Genomic DNA, 22,024 nt, shown 5'->3' with positions numbered 1-22,024 from the left:
ACTTATTTTCAGGGCAGTGACAATACTCTATATGATACTCATAATGGTGGATACATGTCATTTTACTTTTGTCCAAATCCACAGAATGTGCAACACCAAGAAAGAATTAAAATTTATACTATGTACTTGGGTGATTATGATGTGTCAGTGAGGGTTCATCAATTGGAACAAATATACCACTCTGGTGGGGGATGCTGATAATGGGAGAGGCTGTGCATGTGTGGGGGCAGGAAGTATAAAGGAAATCTCTGTACCTTCCTCTCAATTTTGCTAGGAACCTAAAACTGCTCTAAAAAAATTGTCTTAAAAATATAAACAGGGGTCCCTGGGTGGCTCAATTGGTTAAGCATCAGACTTGGTTTTGGCTCAGATCATGATCTCAGGGTTGTGAGATCAAGCCCCACAAGAGCTCTGCACTGGGTGTGGAGCCTGCTTAAGATTCTCTCTCTCCCTCTCCCTCTGCTCTGCTCATGCTCTAAATAAATAAATAAATAAATAAATAAATAAATAAATAAATAAATAAACATTTAATTAAAATTTACATTTTACAATATATAAAATTTTTATATGTATCAACAATTGATGGGCTAAAGTCGAGGAAGTCTTTCAGAAAATAGAATTTAAAAAAAAAACAAGATGAAATTACATGATAAAATTAGAAGATCATTATCATCTGGGGAGATTTCAGACAATACTAATGTTTAAGGAGTTCATCAATTAAAATAGAATGTTTGGGTATAGGACCTACGCATCAACATTTAAAACAAAAAAACAAGGGAGCTCAGTCAGTTAAGTGTCTCTGCCTTCAGCTCAGGTCATGATCCCAGGGTCCTGGGATAGGGTCCCACATCTGGTTCCCTGCTCATCAGGGGGTCCTGTTTCTCCCTCTGCTTTGCCACTCCCCCTGCTTGTGCTCTCTGTCTCTGACAAATAAATAAAAAATCTTAAAATAAATAAAAATAAAATGAAAAAAAACCAGAAACTGTCATTTATGTGGTGCTGAAAAGTGTAGTACTCAGTTAAACCACATCCGGATGGAGAGAGACAATGAGAAAAAGGCAAAGAGGAAATTATTAAATAAATAATATTTAAAAATATCTGAGAACTGAAGAACATGTGTTTCCAGATTGAATGATCCTAGAAAGATTCTGGACCAGCACTGTTGAATAGAAACATAATGGAAGCCACAAATAGGAGTCACACATGTAATTTAAAATTTTCTAGTAGCCACATTAAAAAAAAAAGTTAAAGTAACAGGTAAAGTTAATTTTAATGGTATATTTTATTTACCCTAATATATCTAAAATATTACATTTCAACATACAATCAATATAAAATTGAGATCTTTTCCTTCTTTTTTTAATATCAAATCTTTGAAAGCCAGTGTATATTTTGTACTAACCACACATTTTTATCCAACCTAGCTAAATTTCAAATGTTCAACATCCATGTGTGACTCTTAGCTACTATAATTGGATAGCCTGGATCTAAACTCTAGACAATGTTCAAAAAGATTAATTTAAAAAAGTTCCACACACCAGAGCATATCATTCGTGAAATTTCCAAGCTTCACGAATAAAGAGATGATCCTAAAATTGTCCATAGGAGAGAAAAGTACAAAGGATCCGGAAGGGATCAGAATGACCATGCACATCTGCATGATTGCAACAGGAGAAGACAAATGGAGTAATGTCACCCACAGAATTCAACCTGTAATTCTATCCACAGGAGGCAATGTTTTTCAATATACAAGGGCTAAAATGTGTGTCTCTCATGTGACCTTTCTCAGGATGTTATTACAGCACATACTCTAACAAAATTAAAAAATAATTAAAAAATAAAAATCCTAGGATCCAGGAAGTGGGGTTCCAATAAAGAAGAAAGGCAAATAGAATTTTCAGGATGATGGTGAAAGGAAGTCCCAGGATGACAGCTGGGTAAGAGGCCTAACGCAGAAGGAGATCGGTTTGCAGCAGAACACATGACTTCAAAATATGCCTCCAAAGACATAGAAGAAACTCCTAGGTAATCTGATACCTCTGCCTATACTAACAGAAGTTTTTTAAAGCGTGGTAAGAACATTTGAAGATGAACTAGTGATATTTTCATAGAAAGCTGCAAATTGATTTAAAAAAATTTAAATGTTTTATTTATTTATTTGAAAGTGAGAGAGAGAGAGAGAGAGAGAGAGAGAGAGCACAAGCAGGGGGAGGCACAGAGGGAGAGGGAGAAGCAGGCTCCCCGCTGAGCAGGGAATCCGATGTGGGGCTCCATCCCAGCTGAAGGCAGACAACCAACTGAGCCACCCAGGGGCCCCTAAAATAATTTTTTTTACCTAGGCCCACCCTGGCCAAAATAAATCTATAAAAATCAATCACAAAGATAAAGGAAGAAACAGTTTCTTAAGCATTAAATAGTGGAAAATAAAACTGGCTAACCAGAAAAGGAGAATTATACCAATGAAAAAAATATCAAAAGTGTTTTCAAGAAAAAAATCTTGAAAAACTTAAGAATTTTATGTTCTAGCCATTTTGCCATGTAACTTATGAAAGGAATGAAAATTAGCAAACATGTACTCTTCATTAAAAAAGAGGAAAAAGTACTTTCTGACACCAATCAAATAATAGCCCTAAAAATGGCAAGGGTGATACTTAAAAAGACCATAAACACTGCATTTAGTAAAACTAAGTTAAATCTAAGTTTCTCTCAATACAGGTAAAGAACTGTGTAGAATTTAAAAAGAATTTTCAGAAAACATATTATTTAAATGCATTATCTAATGACTATTACCTGAATTTCAAAGCCTGGTGCAGTTTGAGGGATGAAGGTTCTGCCTGACTCCATAGCACTCTGCTAACCATAAAGCTATGCTACTTTCATTTAACAAAAAAGAAGAAAGGAGGAGGAGGAAAAGGAGAAGAATCTTCAAAGCACTTTTCAGAGAAAAATTAGCCCTTATATGAATTTATCATTAAATAATTAAAAATAAAATAAATAAATGGAACCTTTAAATAATAAAAAGCTAGAAAATTGACAACTAAGAAACACAAGAAAAGCAGGAGGAAAATAAGGAAATAGAAAAAAGTGAAGCAGTAAATAGGAAAGAAAGGAAACGACTAAATTATAGACATCTTTTAGTAAAAGCAACAGTAATAAAATAAGCTCTCTTAATTAACCAACTCTAAGGAAAAAAAAAATTTAAAAACACAGAATTTCGGGGCGCCTGGGTGGCTCAGTCGTTAAGCGTCTGCCTTCAACTCAGGTCATGATCCCAGGGTCCTGGGATCAAGCCCCACATCGGGCTCCCTGCTCAGCAGGAAACCTGCTTCTCCCTCTCCCACTTCCCCTGCTTGTATTCCCCTCTCTCACTGTGTCTCGGTCAAATAAATAAATAAAATCTTAAAAAAAAACACAAAAAACACAGAATTTCACATGAGAAAGGGACTCAGTAGAGATTATAAAACTGGTATGATGACATTATGTGAAAATATGTTGATAAATGTGAATACCTTGATATATATCAATCTACAATATATCACTGATTCAAAAAAAAGTAATAAAATGAATACGTCAATAGCTATAAAAGAAATTCTAACATTTCAGAAATCTTTCCAGAAAATATCTAAATAGTGTGGAATTTTTATTTTTAACCTAATATGAAACAAATGATCTCATGATATGCAGGCTGCTTTAGAGCATAGCAAATGCTGAGAAATCAGTTCCAGTCTTCCTAAGTGAAGTTAGCATAACACTGACATAACAAGCTAACAAGATGGTTAGATGCCCTAACTATGGAGCAGTCACTACCAAATAGTACGTGAAAGCAATATAGCAAATAAAACAGAGCTATCCACTGAAATATGTTTCAGTCATCACCAATAATATAGTTTATCTCTGGAATACAACTATGATTACCATTCAGAAATTGATTAATACATTCATCAGAATAGTAAGTACAACTAGAAAAATTAATGATAACCTGTATAGACAACCAATGTATTCAGTAATTCCTGAAAAATAATTAATTTGAAAATGAGGTATGTAAAGTCTTCTTGAGAATAAATCTATTATCATGTAATAATAAGAAAAAATACCATTAAAATAAGGAAAACAGTCTCAGAGAATGAAGTTCTCACCAAATGCAAATAAAAATAAAACAGACAAAAGCAATTAAAAATTAGTAAAGGGAGATGAAATTTAGCTATCTATAAGATGTATGCTTAAATTTCTAAACTACTAAAGATAATTATAGATCTCTTAAATATAGAAATATTTCCACAAAGTGACTCAAGGTAAGGGAAAAGTAAAATAAACTATTTTCCTATAATTTTGGCATAAAAACATAAAATCACATCATTTGAACTCCTAAGTAGGGTCCACAAACATGCTATTTTAGAAAATGATCAGCAATCTGTCCCCATAAGCTCTATTTGATGGATGTTCTCCTGAAATTATGGCATATGTCTCCTTTTAACTTTAGTTTGTGTATCACTATGGTTTTGTTGCTTTTAGGTTGATTTTTTTCCCTGAATCCTCCTGAAACTTTTATTGGAAAGTTAAGAGGAAGTATATCTTTTACAGTGGTGATGAAGATCGCTTCCATTATAAATATCTAGTGAGTACTTCGATTACAAATTTGCAGACAATTATAATAATTTACACTATAAAACCAACACTGGAATTTAGAAAAGGAACTCCAATACTGACAGAGAAAATTAAAGATGAAAAATAGAGGACAAGCCTAAACAGAAAACCAGGTTCTTAATGAAGGGGAATGCTATGCTTTGTTCCTTCAACTTCTGTTTTGCTTTATTTAGATCTGACCCAAGAACATTGTAAGCAGCTCTTCTAAAGAGTCCAGCCCTTGTGTCTGCTCCACAGCTGGTACAGGGATGCCAGGCCGTCTGCCAGGCGAGAAGCCAAGCCATAGTCAAACACCTCCAAGTAGAATAAAGAAGCGATATTCTCACGTTCTAACTTCAAAAGGTTTGCATGTTTTTCCTCTGAAAATAGTTGGTTGATATTATATTCACCCTAAATGGCTTCAAATATATATATATATTTTTTATTATTTAAGAAAATTTCATGGAAGCATTTATTATGATGGTGAAAAATAATAGAGATTTTTGGAGGCTTATTTTTAATTAGCTAACTTTTGGTTAGTGAGGATGAAGGAAACGGAATCTTATAATTGGAAGATGATTAAAAAATAAAAGAATTCTCTATCAATGTTATGGAATGAAATATATTTACGTGCTTATTTAGATGATCATGTTTTATAAAATATTTTTTTAAAAAATCGAAGTGAAAATTGTTATATTATACATAAATGATTCATTTATAAGGTATTCATTTGCTTCAATTTAAAATTTAAACCTGATGACATTTAACAAGCATCTAGTATCATTAACATTTGTAAAGAGCAATGACTATTTGGTTTTATAACTTCTTATACTATCCAAGGTCTGCAGACAATTTCAAGCTTGTAATTTTACTTCCTTACCACCACTGTCCAAACTACATTTTAATCATTCTAAAATAGTCTTGTAATTTTTTTCTTAGCTAAATTAAGGAAGTTTCATAAAATGTATGTAGTAAACTTTGATCTTAAAAATGGAAAGGGATCATAGATTTAAGGGAATTAGTTTAAGTACTAGTATTTCATTACATTTTAATGATTTATACTATTCTAAATGTTGGGAACATATGTAGAAACTTAACTGGACAGGCTAACAATATTTTCCAATTCACAGTCCCAAGAAATGACCAACAAAAATAAGCAAAAGATCAGCACAAATAACAGCACAGTTGATTGTTATTACCCCATTGACAGGACAGTGTTATTTCTTTCTTCCCTTAGCCTCTGCCATTCCAACTGTGGTGCTTTTACTGCTGTAGAGCTAAGAAAGGACTTGCCATTGTCTGAGTCCTGGTCTTTCAAATTCCTTCTATTCACTGTGGCTCTTCAAGTCTGAGTTCTGCTATCACTAATTAACATTCATGTCAGAAGCCTTGGGTGCACTACAGGTTATCACAATGGGAAGTGAGAACACCAGGAGAAAAAAAAAAAAAAGTGAAAAAACCCAGCAGCTACCATCAGTACAACTTAATAGAAAAGGCAATACTAAGGATGACTGGTTTGTTAGGATCGAAAACTACCATCGAGAGAATCTCCACATGTGCTTATCTATTGTTCTCTTGACTGGAAAACAAACCCCATTTCAATATCTCAAGACGTTACTAAAAAGGCACTTTCACATGAACTTCCTGGATAGAAAATGAATAACTCTTAGAATCCGGAACTTACGGTTTAAAGCACCAACAAAACCATGCAGTGGACCTGGAGAGCAAAGTTTTACCTTAATAACTTTTTTTCTTTTTTTTTTTATTGTGTTATGTTAATCACCATACATTACATCATTAGTTTTTGATGTAGTGTTCCATGATTCATTGTGTGCGTATAACACCCAGGGCTCCATGCAGAGCGTGGCCTCTTTAATACCCATCACCAGGCTAACCCATCCCCCCACCCCACTCCCCTCTAGAACCCTCAGTTTGTTTCCCAGAGTCCATAGTCTCTCATGGTTCGTCTCCCCCTCCGATTTCCGCCCCCTTCATTTTTCCCTTCCTGCTATCTTCTTCTTCTTCTTTTTTTAAACGTATAATGTATTATTTGTTTCAGAGGTACAGGTCTGTGATTCAACAGTCTTACACAATTCACAGTGCTCACCATAGCACATACCCTCCCCAATGTCTATCACCCAGCCACCCCATCCCTCCCAGTCCCCACCACTCCAGCAACCCTCAGTTTGTTTCCTGAGATTAAGAATGCCTCATATCAGTGAGATCATATGATACATGTCTTTCTCTGATTGACTTATTTCGCTCAGCATAATACCCTCCAGTTCCACCTTAATAACTTTTTTTTTATTCATTTGAGACACAGAGATACAGAGAGAGAGAGAGAGAGTGCATGAACGGGGGAGAGGCAGAGGGAGAGGGAGAAGCTGGCTCTCCACCGAGCAAGGAGCCGGACATGGGGCTCGATCCCAGCACCCTGAGATCATGACCTGAGCCAAAGGCAGACGCTTAACCATCTGAGCCTCCCAGGTGCCCCTTTTTAATACACCATGTTTATTATTTACCTTTTACTTTTTTTTTTTTTTTTCAGAATTTAAGTGCATTCTGAGGCAATCGACGAAGTTTCATTTCCTTTCTTTGATTTTGCTGTGCAAGATTATTAAGCAAAGACATTTTTTTGAATTCCTGATTCACACACACACAGATCCTTTAGGACACTACTGCAGAGGCATAATCACCACATTCTCAGTTGCAGCCAACTGTGTTTACCTACTTTCGGACATGTAACTACAAAGAATTTACATAATGTACAAAAAAAAATCTAAGTCTTTATTGGCCATAATTATTGTTCCAAGATGAGTTTTTGTTTTTACTCAATATCTACAGAAAATCTGCTGGGATTTGGGAAGGTGAAAGGACATCTTTCTCCCTGAAATGTAACATATAATTATTTGAAATTGTAGCGAATCTTATAGAAATAATAACTGGGTAATATGTTGAAGTTAACTTTTAAGGAAAGGGTTAGAGTTTTGTTCATTGTGCTGTTCACCAATATTTCAGGAAAGATACTGATGTCAGAGCAATAAGTGTTTAAGGGAGGATTTGGGTTAGTGATTATCACTCATATTTTAGTAAATACTTGATCTGCCACTTAATTCTGTCACTTGACTGAACTATCAGTTTAGATTGGAGATTTTGGCTGTTACTGTCTTTCTACTGGTATTTGTATTTTGGCCTTTAAATATTTCATTAGCTTAATTCCTAAGTGAAAGAAGAAAGAGGAAAAGGAAAAATAAAAAAAAAGAAAACCTCAAGCTCAAATCACTCAGATATGCCATTTCACTGCTCTTCCAGTAAAAGGTTTGATGGGAAAGGAGACTGTACCTATTAGCTAATCTCTAAACTGCATCTCATTTCTGAATCTAATTTATTAGCTCCTCACATGAATAATCAAGGTTTGACTACACAAAATTTATTGCCAACATTTCCATTCATAGATGACTAAATAGAGCTCACTATCTTCCTTCCCAACACCCTTATGCTCTGTGACAAGGCTAATGCCCATCCCTTAGCTTTAACCAGAAGTCCTCATCCACATTCCTCAATTGTTTTGCCCCTCATGTAATCCACCCCCAATAAATCTCATACTTGAGTTTTCAATGTTGTCATCTCGTCCTCTTCCCCACAGGTACTATGTCTCTCAGATCAGACTCTAAAATCTCCCATTCCATAGTACCCATGAACACACCATATCTCACTAGTTCAAATTGTTCCTTGACTCACTTCTTTTGTTAAATTATCTTAGAATAATCCATCTTTTTTATTATTATTATTATTGATATCTAAATTGTGAATATGGGGTTTAAAGAGACTGAGGTATCTGAGAAACAAATCCTTGGTTTGAGTGAATAGAAAAGTACTGGACACATAAATAGAGTTTGGAAATAGAGGAGGAAGAGGTATGGTAAGGCCTGAATTGAAGAAGGAGGTTTGATGCACGTTGAGTTTGATATTGGACATCCACTCAGATCAAAGCGGCAGCTAAAATTGAGATTGTATAATTTTATATGGTTCTATCATGACGGTATCTTTGACAATGAGAAAACTAGAGCAAAAATACGGCATTTCCATGTAGCTTGCTGTAGTTAAGCTGAACCAGAGATTCAGATTTCTTTATTCATTCTTCCATACCAAACTTAATACACTGTTCATAGTAAAATAAGCTTCAACAAAATTACAGTATTGACAATACTGTTGGCAATGAAAAAGAATAGAACAAAATAAAAATACTTAAGGATCTTTATTATGGTGGCATCTGTAAAGTAGATTTAATAAGAAGGATGAAAGAAACATGTGTGTGTGTGTATCAGATATTATGTGGTTAAAAAAAGGAGATGCTGATCCCTTATAAAACCTTTAAAGACTAAGACCCTAGGTTTTCAACATTATGCCTTGGGGTGCCTGGCCAGCTCAGTTGGTAGAGCATGCAACTCTTGATCTCAGGGCTGTGAGTTTGAACCCCACATTGGTTGTTTACTTTAAAATAAAGTCTTAAAAAAATTATGCCTAATTTCACATTAAAACACAGCTTTCTTTCTCTACGTTACCACCACCAGTAGTCTTATAAGTTTATCTAGCTGATCTGGAGGTCTAAGAGAATATTAATAGTGATTTGAAATAAAATACATTGAGCTGTTAAAGCAAGAATGAATGAGAGAGAGAAATGTAATGCCAGCAGGATCCCTGAAACAGAAGAAAAAATACAGTGAGAAAAGGTTTGGTTGCCTTTGAACAAGCCAGTTGCAGGAGTCGGGTCAGAGGAGTCTGAGTTTGAAGGAAGCACTCTCATCTCAGACGTTAACATTTAAGTAGTACTTGAGTGTGGATATTTACTATATGTTTCTTAAATTATTTTGATCTTATTATCTCCACAATACATGTTTAAAACTGCTTAGAAATGGTGGAGGGGTTGCTAAGAATGAAAATCTTTTTATCTGTGAAGCTGCAGTGTCTGGGTTTCGAAGCCCGGATGCTAGCAACTTAAAGAAGAACTACGTGCTTGACAGTCCTTCTGTAACAATGGAAAGAGAAGAATCGAAGGGAAAATGTATTGCAGTGGCAGATCTGAAGCCCTAGAAATCTGCTTTTGTTGATATTATAGAAGAACCTGCAGAACCATTTAGGAGATGATTCGGTCACTTCATCTTTTGTACCGTGAAACCTTCCCATTGTCCTTGGAAGCTTGCTCCCAGATAAGCCTCTGTATCTGTGGGCTGCAACAATAAAGCTTTACAAGCCTAAGCAAGTAAACTGGAGACTGAACTATATAACCCTCCAGGAAGTGCTGGGAACATTAAAAAAAAAAAAAAAAAAAAAAACTAAGTTGCAGATGCAAGCACATTTTTTTTAAATTCATTGAGCAACCAGGAAGAAAGAACTTCCATAAGAATAAGTGAGTTTTCTAAAAAAAATAACCAAATTCATAGTCATTTGTACACTGAGGTGCTACTAGCCACAAAGGGAAAGAACATGTGCAGTGGCATTTAAGTGTTAGTAATCTTTTGATGGACAAAAATCAATTATTATACAGGAGCAGCATAGCGGGAAGCACTCAACATATTTAGATAGGACTGAAGAAATCTGCTGCAAACCAAGAACTCGGAGGGAAAACAGGCATTCCCTGTCTGAATTTAAATACTCAGTCACCTGGTACTGCCCCAGCTAGTGGGTCCATAACAGTAAGGACAACAAAATAAGATTATAAACTGAAGATAAGAGCACATACTATTCTTTAAAAGCACTCTATGTAAAAATAAATAAATAAATAAATAAATAAATAAATAAATAATCTCAAAAAGTAAGTAAGAGCACTCTCTGTCTTGTTCACAATGAGTATTTTTGTTATTATTTTTGGTGATTAGGAATTTATATTTTAATGTTGCTATGAAATAAATAAAATCCTCATAAATAAAAAGATTAAATTTTTAGATCCATTAATAACAACAAACATAAAAGCAAGGGAATTTTTTTTTTTCTCGGAAAAGTAACGGTCTACATGGAGTGTTTTTTTTTTTTAATTGTATTTTATTATGTTATGTTAGTCACCATACATTACATCATTAGTTTTTGATGTAGTGTTCCATGATTCATTGTTTGCGTATAACACTCAGTGCTCCATGAAATATGTGCCCTCTTTAATACCCATCACCAGGCTAACCCATCCCCCCACCCCATCCCCTCTAGAACCCTCCATTTGTTTCTCAGAGTCCATAGTCTCTCATGGTTCGTTTCCCCTTCTGATTTCCCCCCTTCATTTTTCCCTTCCTACTATCTTCTTTTTTTTTTTAACATATAATGTATGTTATATTTGTTTCAGAGGTACAGGTCTGTGATTCAACAGTCTTGCACAATTCACAGCTCTCACCATAGCACATATCCTCCCCAACGTCTATCACCCAGCTACCCCATCCATCCCACCCCCCATCACTCCAGCAATCCTCAGTTTGTTTCCTGAGATTAAGAATTCCTCATATCAGTGAGATCATATGATACTTGTCTTTTTCTGACATATTTAGCTTAGCATAATGCCCTCTAGTTCTATCCATGTTGTTGCAAATGGCAAGATTTTGTAATTTTTTGATGGCTGCATAATATTCCATTGCATATATATACCATTGTGTGTGTATATATATATATATATCTTGTTTATCCATTCATCTATTGATGGACATCCTGGCTCTTTCCTTAGTTAAGCAAGGGAATTTTAATAGCAACTGAACTTGAAATTTGAAGATCAGAGAGATAATATGAAGTATATTAAGGAGAGGACATGAGGGGTGCCTGGGTAGCTCAGTCATTAAGCATCTGCCTTAGGCTCAGGTCATGATCTCAGGGTCCTGGGATCAAGCCCCATGTCAGGCTCCCTGCTCAGCGGGGAGTCTGCTTCTCTTTCTGCCTCTGGCCCTCTCCCCCAACGCCCCCCACCGTCCCAGCTCATGCTCTCTCTCTCAAATAAATAAATTAATTAAATCTCAAAAAAAAAAAAGGAGAAGACATGAGTAGACTGAAGCTTTAGGTCCAGAACTGCAGGTAAAGTTATATAAATTTCCAAATTATATGATATCATAAATCTTCATTCAAGATTTTAAAAAATAATGAACATTTTTTTAAATGTTTCAGGCTTTCTAAAATGAATTATTCCATGATATAACCATATACTGCACCCATACAAGGTATTGGGCATAGGTTTTGTTGTTGAGGGGGAGTAAAAGATATTTATAAATAAGTTGCTTAATCTCAATTCTAAAGAGAAAAAATAAGGTGTCCAGATTGTCCAGAAAAATGTGAAATTATGGTTTAAAGAGGCTGAAAGAAAACTGAGTGCTACATTAAAAGAGGAGAGAAATAAGAGGGGCAAAATATCCAACCAAGCATAGTCTAATCTTGGCCTCTACAGAGGGGAATGTCTAGATGTTTGAGGATACACCCATGATAGTAATACAGTGCTCTAGCATATGTGGAATTTCTGGATAAGAAGTGTTGCTTTAGGGGAACAATTCTCAATCAAGATGTTATTTTGGTCATAAACTATAGTTGCTAGACTTCATTTCATAGTATTCGTTGTTCAAGTTGGCTAAACACATGGGTTGAAATCACACTACTCTACGTTTTAGCTGTGTGCCCATGAGTAGGCTATTTAGGCAATCAGGACATTAGCTATATCAATTGTCATAATATTAATAATGGTGTCTACCTCAAAAGGTTATTGTGACAATTAACCAAATAAATACATGAGTAGTGCTTTGAACAGGGTCTAGCACGTAGCAGGCATTAAATAAATGTCTGCTATTTTTTTTTTTTGTAATGGACTATGTGATCTTATTCTATAAAGCTGAGAAGCTGACCAAGGCACCAGCCCCAGCCATCCTAGTCTTCTTTGCATTTTGCAAATTTTTGAAGATCCTTCTTGCTTTAGGGTCCTTGAGTATCCTATTCTCTCTGCCAAGAACATTCTTCTTCTCATTCTTTACCTTGCTAATTCCTTCTCAAACTTCAGGTATCTGCTATCTACTCCTCTACAGGGAGGCCTACCGGATTAGTCCTTTCACTCCTGACTCCCAGTATATCTCAGGATTATCCTGTAAATGGCATTAACCCATTATCTTTTCCTTATATCCTAATCAAAAGGTTTGGTGTGCATGTGTGTGTGTGTAAATGTGTGTGTAATCCTCCCTATGAATCCTTACCATTTTCTAAGCTCCCTGAGGGCAGACACCATGTCTATTTTGTTCATCAAACAAAGGCTTTTAGCATGTCATCATCTTTCAATACATATTTGTTAAATAAAAGAATGAATAAAAATAAATTCAAGAGAAATGGAACTGATTATGATTAGCACACTGATAATGCCAAATCCTAGAATACTTACTGTTTTTTCTTAAGACACACAATAAATATATTGAAAAAGAAGCATAAGTGAACTTCTCTTTGGTATCTCCACAACTTCTCTTTGTGGAGATACCATTATTCACAACACAGCCAGAATCCCCTCTGAGATTTTTCCAAGAGAAAAAAGAACAAAATAACCAAACATAAATCAAATTATCATAACCTCCTTATAAAATATAAATTAAACATCAGTAAATTACATCAAGTATAATGCTTACTAAGTAAAGTAACTAATCTCTTAAAATCTGTTCTTTTCTCAATTGTGGATATTTTGTAATCAGAGTATCCAGAATAAGAATTTTTTCACTAAGTGATATAAAAACAAAGTGACTTTCCTTTTAATAAATATGAGAATCACTTAAAGACCAACAGAGGGACATACTCTAAAATAGAAATAACTGGGCGCCTGGGTGGCTCAGTTGGTTAAGCGACTGCCTTCGGCTCAGGTCATGATCCTGGAGTCCCAGGATCGAGTCCCACATCAGGCTCCCTGCTCGGCAGGAAGTCTGCTTCTCCCTCTCCCACTCCCCGTTTGTGTTCCCTCTCTCGCTGTGTCTTTCTCTGTCAAATAAATAAATAAAATCTTTAAAAAAAATTAAAATAAAAAATAAAAAATAAAATAGAAATAACTTCAGGGCTCCTGGGTGGCTCACTCGTTAAGCGTCTGCCTTTGGCTCAGGTCATGATCCCAGGGTCCTGGGATTGAGCCGTGCATCGGGCTCCCTGCTCCGCGGGAAGCCTGCTTCTCCCTCTCCCACTCCCCCTGCTTGTGTTCCCTCTCTCGCTGTGTCTCTCTCTGTCAAATAAATAAATAAAATCTTTAAAAAACAAAAAATAAAATAAAATAAAATAAAATAAAATAAAATAAAATAAAATAGAAATAATGTCTCTTTCAAAATGTAAGCTTAGTGTATTGCTCCACAGTCGATCTTACATCTTAGTTACACAGAGTAATGATCTGAGCAGTTGTTCTCAATCATTGTTATAGATCAGAATTACCTGTGGAATTTTTTTAAAAAATGAAGATTTCCAAAGTCCAAAGCTCAGAAATACTGTTTCAAAAGGTATGAAATGTGTTTTGGGTACAAATACGTTTTTAAAAACTTTATACCTGGCTTTAATATGAAACTAAGGTTAAATACCACTTGCTTAGGGCGCCTGGGTGGCTCAGTTGGTTAAGCGACTGCCTTCAGCTCAGGTCATGATCCTGGAGTCCTGGGATCGAATCCCACATCGGGCTCCCTGCTCAGCGGGGGGTCTGCTTCTCCCTCTGACTCTCCCCCTCTCATGCTCTCTCTCTCTCAAATAAATAAATAAATCTTTTAAAAAAAATACCACTTGCTTATCAATAGACACAAAATTGTTCATGATTGAGAAAAATACCTGAATACTTCTTATAAAACAACCCTAAGTAATTAAGATTGAGAAATTATATGGATAGTCTTAATCACCTGCTTTGTTTGGACAAGAAGTTTGCATTAACCTTCATAGATGAAAAATATTTAAGTATAATCATTCAAAAGTTGCTTACTTCTTCTAATTTTCCATTTAATTAAATACTGTTTATTTAATTTAATTTGACAAATATTTGAGTGCTTGCTATGCATAAAGCACTTTTCTCTAACATTAAAATATCAAAAGAGTATAAAATTTGATCATTGGCCTTATATAGATTCATGTCAAATGGACATACAGATATATACATATTTTTAAGATAAAAAAAACAGTGCCTAGTAAGTGCCATAATAGGGTATTATGATACATAAAGTATACATCCCCCAACCCCACACACCCCCCAACGACATACACACAACTTAATGGAGAGATCAGACAGTTTCATGGAGTGGTTGTCATTTGACATGAGTCTGGAAGGATGAATAGGATTCTCACAGGGAAATGTAAAGAACTGAGCAAAGTTTTGGAGCCATAAGATAAGTGATGTATCTGGGAGTTTGGCTGGATCAAGGAGAACACCAAAAGAAGTGTCAACTGCTGAAGACTACAGATAGCTCTTAATATAGCGCTCATTATGAGCATTGTAGAGACACATATGATGTAAAAATAGGAGACATAGTCAGAGCCTATGCCTCAAAGAAATGTTCAGTGATGTTTGGAGAAATATTGCACACATGAAATAAGCAAAGAATAGTGTAATATTAATTCTAAATAATATAAAATACTGACAAGTACAAAAATATCTCAGAAATGGAGAGAAACATATTACAGACAAAAGGAACAGGGCTAACACAATCACGGGAGTAGGTTAACTGAAAGGAAACAATAGGAAATGATGAAGGAAAGGTGGGAGAAGACAAAATTATAGAAGGTCTTGAACATCGGGGTCAAAATTTGGGTCACTTTTTAATGGTCAATAGTGATTCACTATAGACTTATAAGGAGGGTAACAGGAAAATGACAGATTATTATAATGAAGAGTGGGGTGCATTGTAGAGGGAGAAGGCTGTCAGCAGTAAGAATGGTTACATGGTTACTGCAATAGTCCTAGCAGGAGGAAATGTGGTCCAGGACATACAGGCAGAAAAGAGATGTATTAGCATCTTGTGGAAGCATTTCAACTGAAGAACAAGGCCAGTAAATTGGTGGGTATGAGAGTAACCTTTGAAAACAGAGGGAGATATAAAGAGAACTTAGGAAGTTTGGATATGATGGATAGGGAGCAAGTATTCACTGAGGTTCTCAGCAAGGGAGTGATTAAAAAAACTCATGAACTTCCATCACTGTCATTTCATGATTACCAGCTTTGCTTCATTATCAAGAGTCTTTAACCCAAGTTATTTTATTTTGACATGCCCAGAGATCTGACATCCCTCATTGTTAATAAAAGGACAAGATTATGAATTCCTCCTGGCTTGATTTGCCACCATAAATCAAATTTAGAAATTATACAAATGCTAAAAGTGTGTGGTGGTTTGTTCTGAACATTAATCTCACATTCTTATTGACTACCTGGGAAGACACAAGAACTAGCATTGATAAGCTTATTCTTTTGGTAGAAAGTACTGACTTAATAACAGAAGAGCTCCTTGATTATTCTAAAATTAAAATTCCCATTTCAAATGGCATTGTAGGAATAGGTAAATATTACTGTGTGATCTACTTAAGATATATAATTATAAAAGGTGTAAAAATACCCAGTGCATTGGTATTAAGTCTGTTACTGGTGAAAATTTTTCTGGCTTAAAAAAGTACTTGTCATATTTAATTTTATTAGAGAGATAAATAAACCAAAAGTGATTTTCCACAATGAAAACAATTGAAAGCAAGGTTGAAATATAATGATAATAGAAAAAAATCCTGAAAAATAAATGACATGCCCTCTAACATATATTTGTAGGAGATGAAAGCAGAAGTAAAGTTCACATGCAGTCCCTCACATAACTTATTTATACATCTGCAAGTCAATACATTTTTCAAATCTTAACATTGAAAATTCTTCAATGGTACCTAATTTTGCAGAAATGTAATGATTTCTAGTAATACATAAAGCTGTATTATTAATCAACATAAACAGCCCAAACATTAATATAAGTTACATCATTGAAGACTAACATAATAAAATTGTGGCTAAATTAACCTTGACTCCTCTGTTACACAGTAATTGCTAAATAACCGCAAAATACATTACATTATGTTCTTCCCTGTTCAAATTATAATGTCCTTTTTAATCCACTTCCATGTTTATCTACATTTATCTGAAAAAAATGGAAAAGCAAATACTTACCAAAATGGTGGTAACGATCAAAGAACGATTAGATAAGGAATCTGTGATGTTGGTTGGCTTTCCCTTTTGACTTTCTGTCATATTCAGGCCACTGGCTGGATCCCAAGTTCCAATCTATAAAATAGCATATGGACTTTGTAAATTGTCCATCAGGCACCTGGGAGAAAGTACTGCAAGAGAAAGTTAAGACGGCTAACACTTATTATTCACCTCTGCTGCATTATCTGCTGTCGTTAAAGTAAAGGCTGTTTGTTTTAAGCATGATTCACTGCTCTGTGAAGTGTGTCCAGTGAAGTGTGACATTAAAGAACAAAATGATCCACAGGACCTCTACAGTCAGTATGGGAGCTTAATTTTCCATTCAAACTTTCATTCACCAAGAAAAACCACATTTGATGATACCTTGATAGCTGGCTAGAAACTCATTAATAGTGCATATCTTTTGCTGTAATGGATCTACCTCATCCTCTCATTACAAAGATAACATGCCATGTTATATAGACAAAGCTAAAAGACAGAGCAAACCCTGGAGATCCAGGATAAATTAATAGGTGAAGGCAAACTTAAGAGCGGCATTGATTGGTTTTTTGCATGACCTCCGATAGGGCAAAATCATACCCAGAATTACCTTTGGAGCTTTTACAAATACACCTTTGAGCATTCAAAATACTCCAAGGAAACATTACAGCACAATCTCATCTGAGCAACCTATTCTAATACTTCTACCTGTTTGCTATTTAATATGTACTTTAATTTAACTAAAACTCTCCGATAATTAGGCCATATATTCTCAGTGTTCAAATGTTTTATACCCCCCTGAATACAGCCTATAGGATGATACCAGCACACCTCTGGGGGACATATATAAGCATAGAATGCCACTGAATGCATACGCTGGGTGGTTTATGTACTCCGGCACCATCACCCTGCCATATAATGATGGTCAGCACTGAAGAAGAACAGAGGCAAAAGAAGATTCAAGTCAGTAGTTCTTTTCTCCACCCTCTCAAACCTAGGAGTCATGGATAATAAACTTTGCTTTCCATATCCCTCTAGCCAATTACCCAATATGCTTATTCAAAGGAAAGGAAAACTATCAATTATCAGTTTATCTTTAAAATAAAGCTTCAAATATAAATTAAATAATTTTAAAGTGACATTGATTTAGCAGGTAATATTTACCCTGGTCTACCTAAACAACAAAGTTACCTATGCTAACAAAGGTCTAATCAGCGTAACCTTATCCAATTAAATATTATGATCCTTTTATTTTTATTTTTTTTATATTTCATCACATTTACTTTTGATCCTTTTTTTTTTCATTTCCATAGTTTTCTTAGTAACCTATTAAGATGTCTATCTCCCTCTAATTGGAGAAACACAAATATAGAAACATTAGTAATTTCTGTACTTCATAAGAATAGATATGCCATTCTAATAGTTGTATGTTAAGTGCAAACCCAAGTATATTTTTTTCAAAAAATGCATTAACTAGGGGCACCTGGGTGGTTCAGTTGGTTAAGCAACTGCCTTGAGCTCAGGTCATGATCCTGGAGTCCTGGGATCGAGTCCCACATCGGGCTCCCTGCTCGGCAGGGAGTCTGCTTCTCCCTCTGACTGTCTCCCCTCTCATTCTCGCTCTCTCTCTCAAATAAATAAATGAAATCTAAAAAAAAAAAAAGTGCATTAACTATATCAGGGATTCCATATAATGTTTTTTTAGTGATGTCTTAAAAAAACCTCCTGGGGTGCCTGGGTGGCTCAGTCGGTTAAGCATCTGACTTCGGTTCAGGTCATGATCTCAGGGTCCTAGGATCAAACCCTGCGGTCAAGCTCCCTGCTCAGTGCGGAGTCTGCCTCTCCTTCTCCCTCTGCTCCTCCTCCCTGCTCATGAGTGCTCTCTCTCTCTCTCTCTCAAATAAATAAAAAAAATATTTTTTAAAAAATAAAAAATAAAATAAAATAAATCTCTTACCATAATTTCTTATATTGAGTTAATTTTCCTCCTACCATTAAAAACTATATATTCCTGATGTTTGTGTCAATATAGGAAAAAGTCAGATAATACAGTGAGAAAAAAATACTGATTTCAACATTCTCTCCAAAGTAAATTATTTACTGGTCAATTAAATTTATTTACTTTAGACTATGAGGACCATGATGTCATAAAGATGAAGTCTAATTGTAATTTAGGGTCAATAATGAAAGGCCTTCGGGGCCCAGAGAGGTAACATCCATGTGTGAAGAAAAAGGGCATAAGCCAGTAGTAAGAATTTCCAGGCAAAGGTATGCAGTTTCTAAATTTTACAAAATATCAAGGCAAAATAGCAAGTAATAGCCACAATCCAGACCCTCCTCTTCTCACAGCTGTGTACCTTGGGGCTGCATGCTCCCAGAGCAGGTGATTTTTTCAAGTTCTTAATAAGGCATCACTAGAGCTAATAGAGGCCTCATTAGGAACCTGGATGGGGAAGGACAGAAAGGATATTGTAAAACCCAGAATGCCTGCTGACCTGCTTGAAGTGTTTCAAATTCAAAATCATTAAAAAAACACTCTGTTGGCTAAACAAGACACAACACATCTGCAGATCGGATTTTGCACTGGACTGCCACTTTTCTGCCCCTGGTCTATAATTAATACCTATTACACATTTGTCCCTTCAGATTTTCTTTTTTTTTTTTTTCACCATTAGCTAAATAGCTAGATTTTTTCAAATGTATAATTCTACCAGCTAAAGCATGGGCAAACATCATTTGCCCACTGTCGTCTGGCCTAATGACATCCTCAAGCTTGATCAATTAGTTTTTTAACTTTCTACCCAAATCACTAATATAAAATATTGCCAATTTCACTTACCATCATCCTCCAAGATTACTTTTATAAAGAATAACTTAGCTAGATGTCCACTCATCTAAATATATTTATCTAGTTTCATTCTCTGTCACTTGCTTTTCTAGTACTATTTGGATGGAGGGATTCTGGTTCATAGTATATGAATCAATAATTTCCTATAATCATAGATATTAAACATCCCCTTTTATAAGTCTAGGTTTCTGAACAGAATATTATAAGTTTCAGAAATTTCAGTGACATGAAATTTTAAATAAAAACATTTTGTATGATCCCTAGATTTTAAGTTTACAGGAAATGTATAATTCAAAACTTTTTAGTGATTGAGGGAATTGTCACCAGTGGGTCTTTTGATTTGTTTTGTTTTAATCACAAGAACCATAAGCTAAGTCAAGATGTCTTTTTTCTTTTAACCTATTTTCAGAACCATAATTTTCTCATTAAATGATTTAATCAAATTTTACAGTACTTTTTTCAGCTCTAAAATGGAATAAAGATATCTAAGCACTCTTGACTTCACAGAGATGTTTTAAGTAGAGTGATAACTCTCAACAAAGTGGTATAAAGGGAATGTATCTCAAAATAAAAAAAGGTCATATATGACACGCTTACATGTAATGTTATACTAAATGCTGAAAAGCTAAAAGTCTTTCCTCTAGGATGAGGAACAAAACAAGGATGCCCATTCTTGTCACTTTTATTTAACACTGTATTGGAAGTCCTCATCATGGAATTAGGTAGGAAAAAAAAAATAATCTGAATTGGAAAGGAAGAAGTAAAACTCTCACTATTTGCAAATGACATGATATTATATATAGAAAATTCTAAAGACTCCACCAAAAAACTGTTAAACCAATAAACAAATTTAGTAAAGTTTCAGGATACAAAATCAATATATAAAAATGTATTATGTTTTTGTACACTAATAACAAACCACCAGAAAGAGAAATTTTTAAAAATCCCACTTACAATTGCATCAAAAAGAATAAAATAACCAGGAATAAATTTAACCACGGAGGTGAAAGATCTGTACATTGAAAATTATAAGACATAGCACAAAAACAGACACATAAATCGATGAAATAGAATAGAGAGCCCAGAAATAAACCCATGTTTATATGGTCAATTAATCTATGACAAAGAAGGCAAGAATACACAATGAGGAAAAGACAGTCTCTTTAATAAATGGTGCTGGGAAAACTGGACAGCTACATGCCAAAGAATGAAACTAGACCACTTTCTAACACTATGCCCCAAAATAAACTCAAAATAGATTAAAGACCTAAATGTGAGACTTGAAACCATAAAAATCCTAGAAGAGAACACAGGCAGCAATTTCTCTGACATCAGCTGTAACAATATATTTCTAGATACCTCTCCTAAAGTAAGGGACACAAAAGAAAAAAATAAACTATTGGGACTACATCATAATAAAAAATTTTTGCATGAAAAAAATCATCAGCAAAATAAAAAATAAACCTACTGGATGGGAGAATATATTTGCAAGTGATATATCCAATAAGGGGTTAATATCTAAAATGAATAAAGAAACTTATACAACTCAACATCAAAAAACCCCCAAGCAATCCAATTTAAAAAAGAAGACATGAACAGACATTTCTCCAAAGAAGGCATACAGATGACCAACAGACACATGAAGACATGCTCAACAGCACTCATCATCAGGGAAATGAAAATCATAGCTACAATGAGATATCACCTTACACCTGTCAGAATGGCTAAAATCAAAAAAATAAGAAATAATAGGTGTTGGCAAGGATGTGGAGGAAAAGGAACTCTTGTGAACTCTTGGTAGGAATGTAAATTGGTACAGCCACGTGGAAAACAGTATGGAGGCTCCTCAAAAAATTAAAAATAGAAATACCATATGATGCAATAATTCCACTACTTGGTATTTACCCAAATAAAATGAAAACACTAATTCAAAAAGATATATGCACCCCTATGTTTATTACAGCATTATTTACAATAGCCAAAATATGGAAACAACCTAAGTATCCAAGAATAGATGAATGGATAAGGAAGTGTGATAGGTGATAGATGATAGATGATAGATAGATAGATAGATAGATAGATAGACACACACATAATATTACACAGCCATAAAAAAAGATATTTTGCCATTTGCAACAACATGGATGGACCTAGAGGGTATTATGCTAAGTGAAATAAGTTAGACTGAAAAAGACAAATACCATATGATTTCACTCACATGTGGAATCTTAAAAACAAAATAAATGAATAAAGAAGCAAAAAGCAGAATCAGACCTATAAAGACAGAGAACAAAATGGTGGTTGCCAGAGGGAGATGGGGTAGAGTGGTAGCAAAATGGGTGAAGGGGACTGGAAGATACAGGCGTCCAGTTATAAAATGAGTAAGT

General features: G+C 34.9%; 1 protein-coding gene across 1 annotated transcript in view; it reads right to left on the bottom strand.

Annotated features, from left to right (window-relative positions):
* GRIK2 (glutamate ionotropic receptor kainate type subunit 2) overlaps positions 1 to 22,024 on the bottom strand; it is a 668,139-nt gene that overhangs the window by 232,284 nt on the left and 413,831 nt on the right. The window contains exon 10 of the mRNA XM_034991619.1: positions 16,772 to 16,885. Within this exon, the coding sequence (XP_034847510.1) occupies positions 16,772 to 16,885 (114 nt within the window). The remainder of the gene's footprint in view (positions 1 to 16,771; positions 16,886 to 22,024) is intronic.

Source organism: Mirounga leonina, unplaced genomic scaffold, assembly GCF_011800145.1.
Source record: "Mirounga leonina isolate KUSES-001 unplaced genomic scaffold, KU_Mleo_1.0 Mir_53, whole genome shotgun sequence".
Lineage (NCBI taxonomy): Eukaryota > Metazoa > Chordata > Mammalia > Carnivora > Phocidae > Mirounga > Mirounga leonina.
Note: the sequence above shows the minus strand (reverse complement) of the source record. Positions and strands in the feature narration are given on the sequence as shown.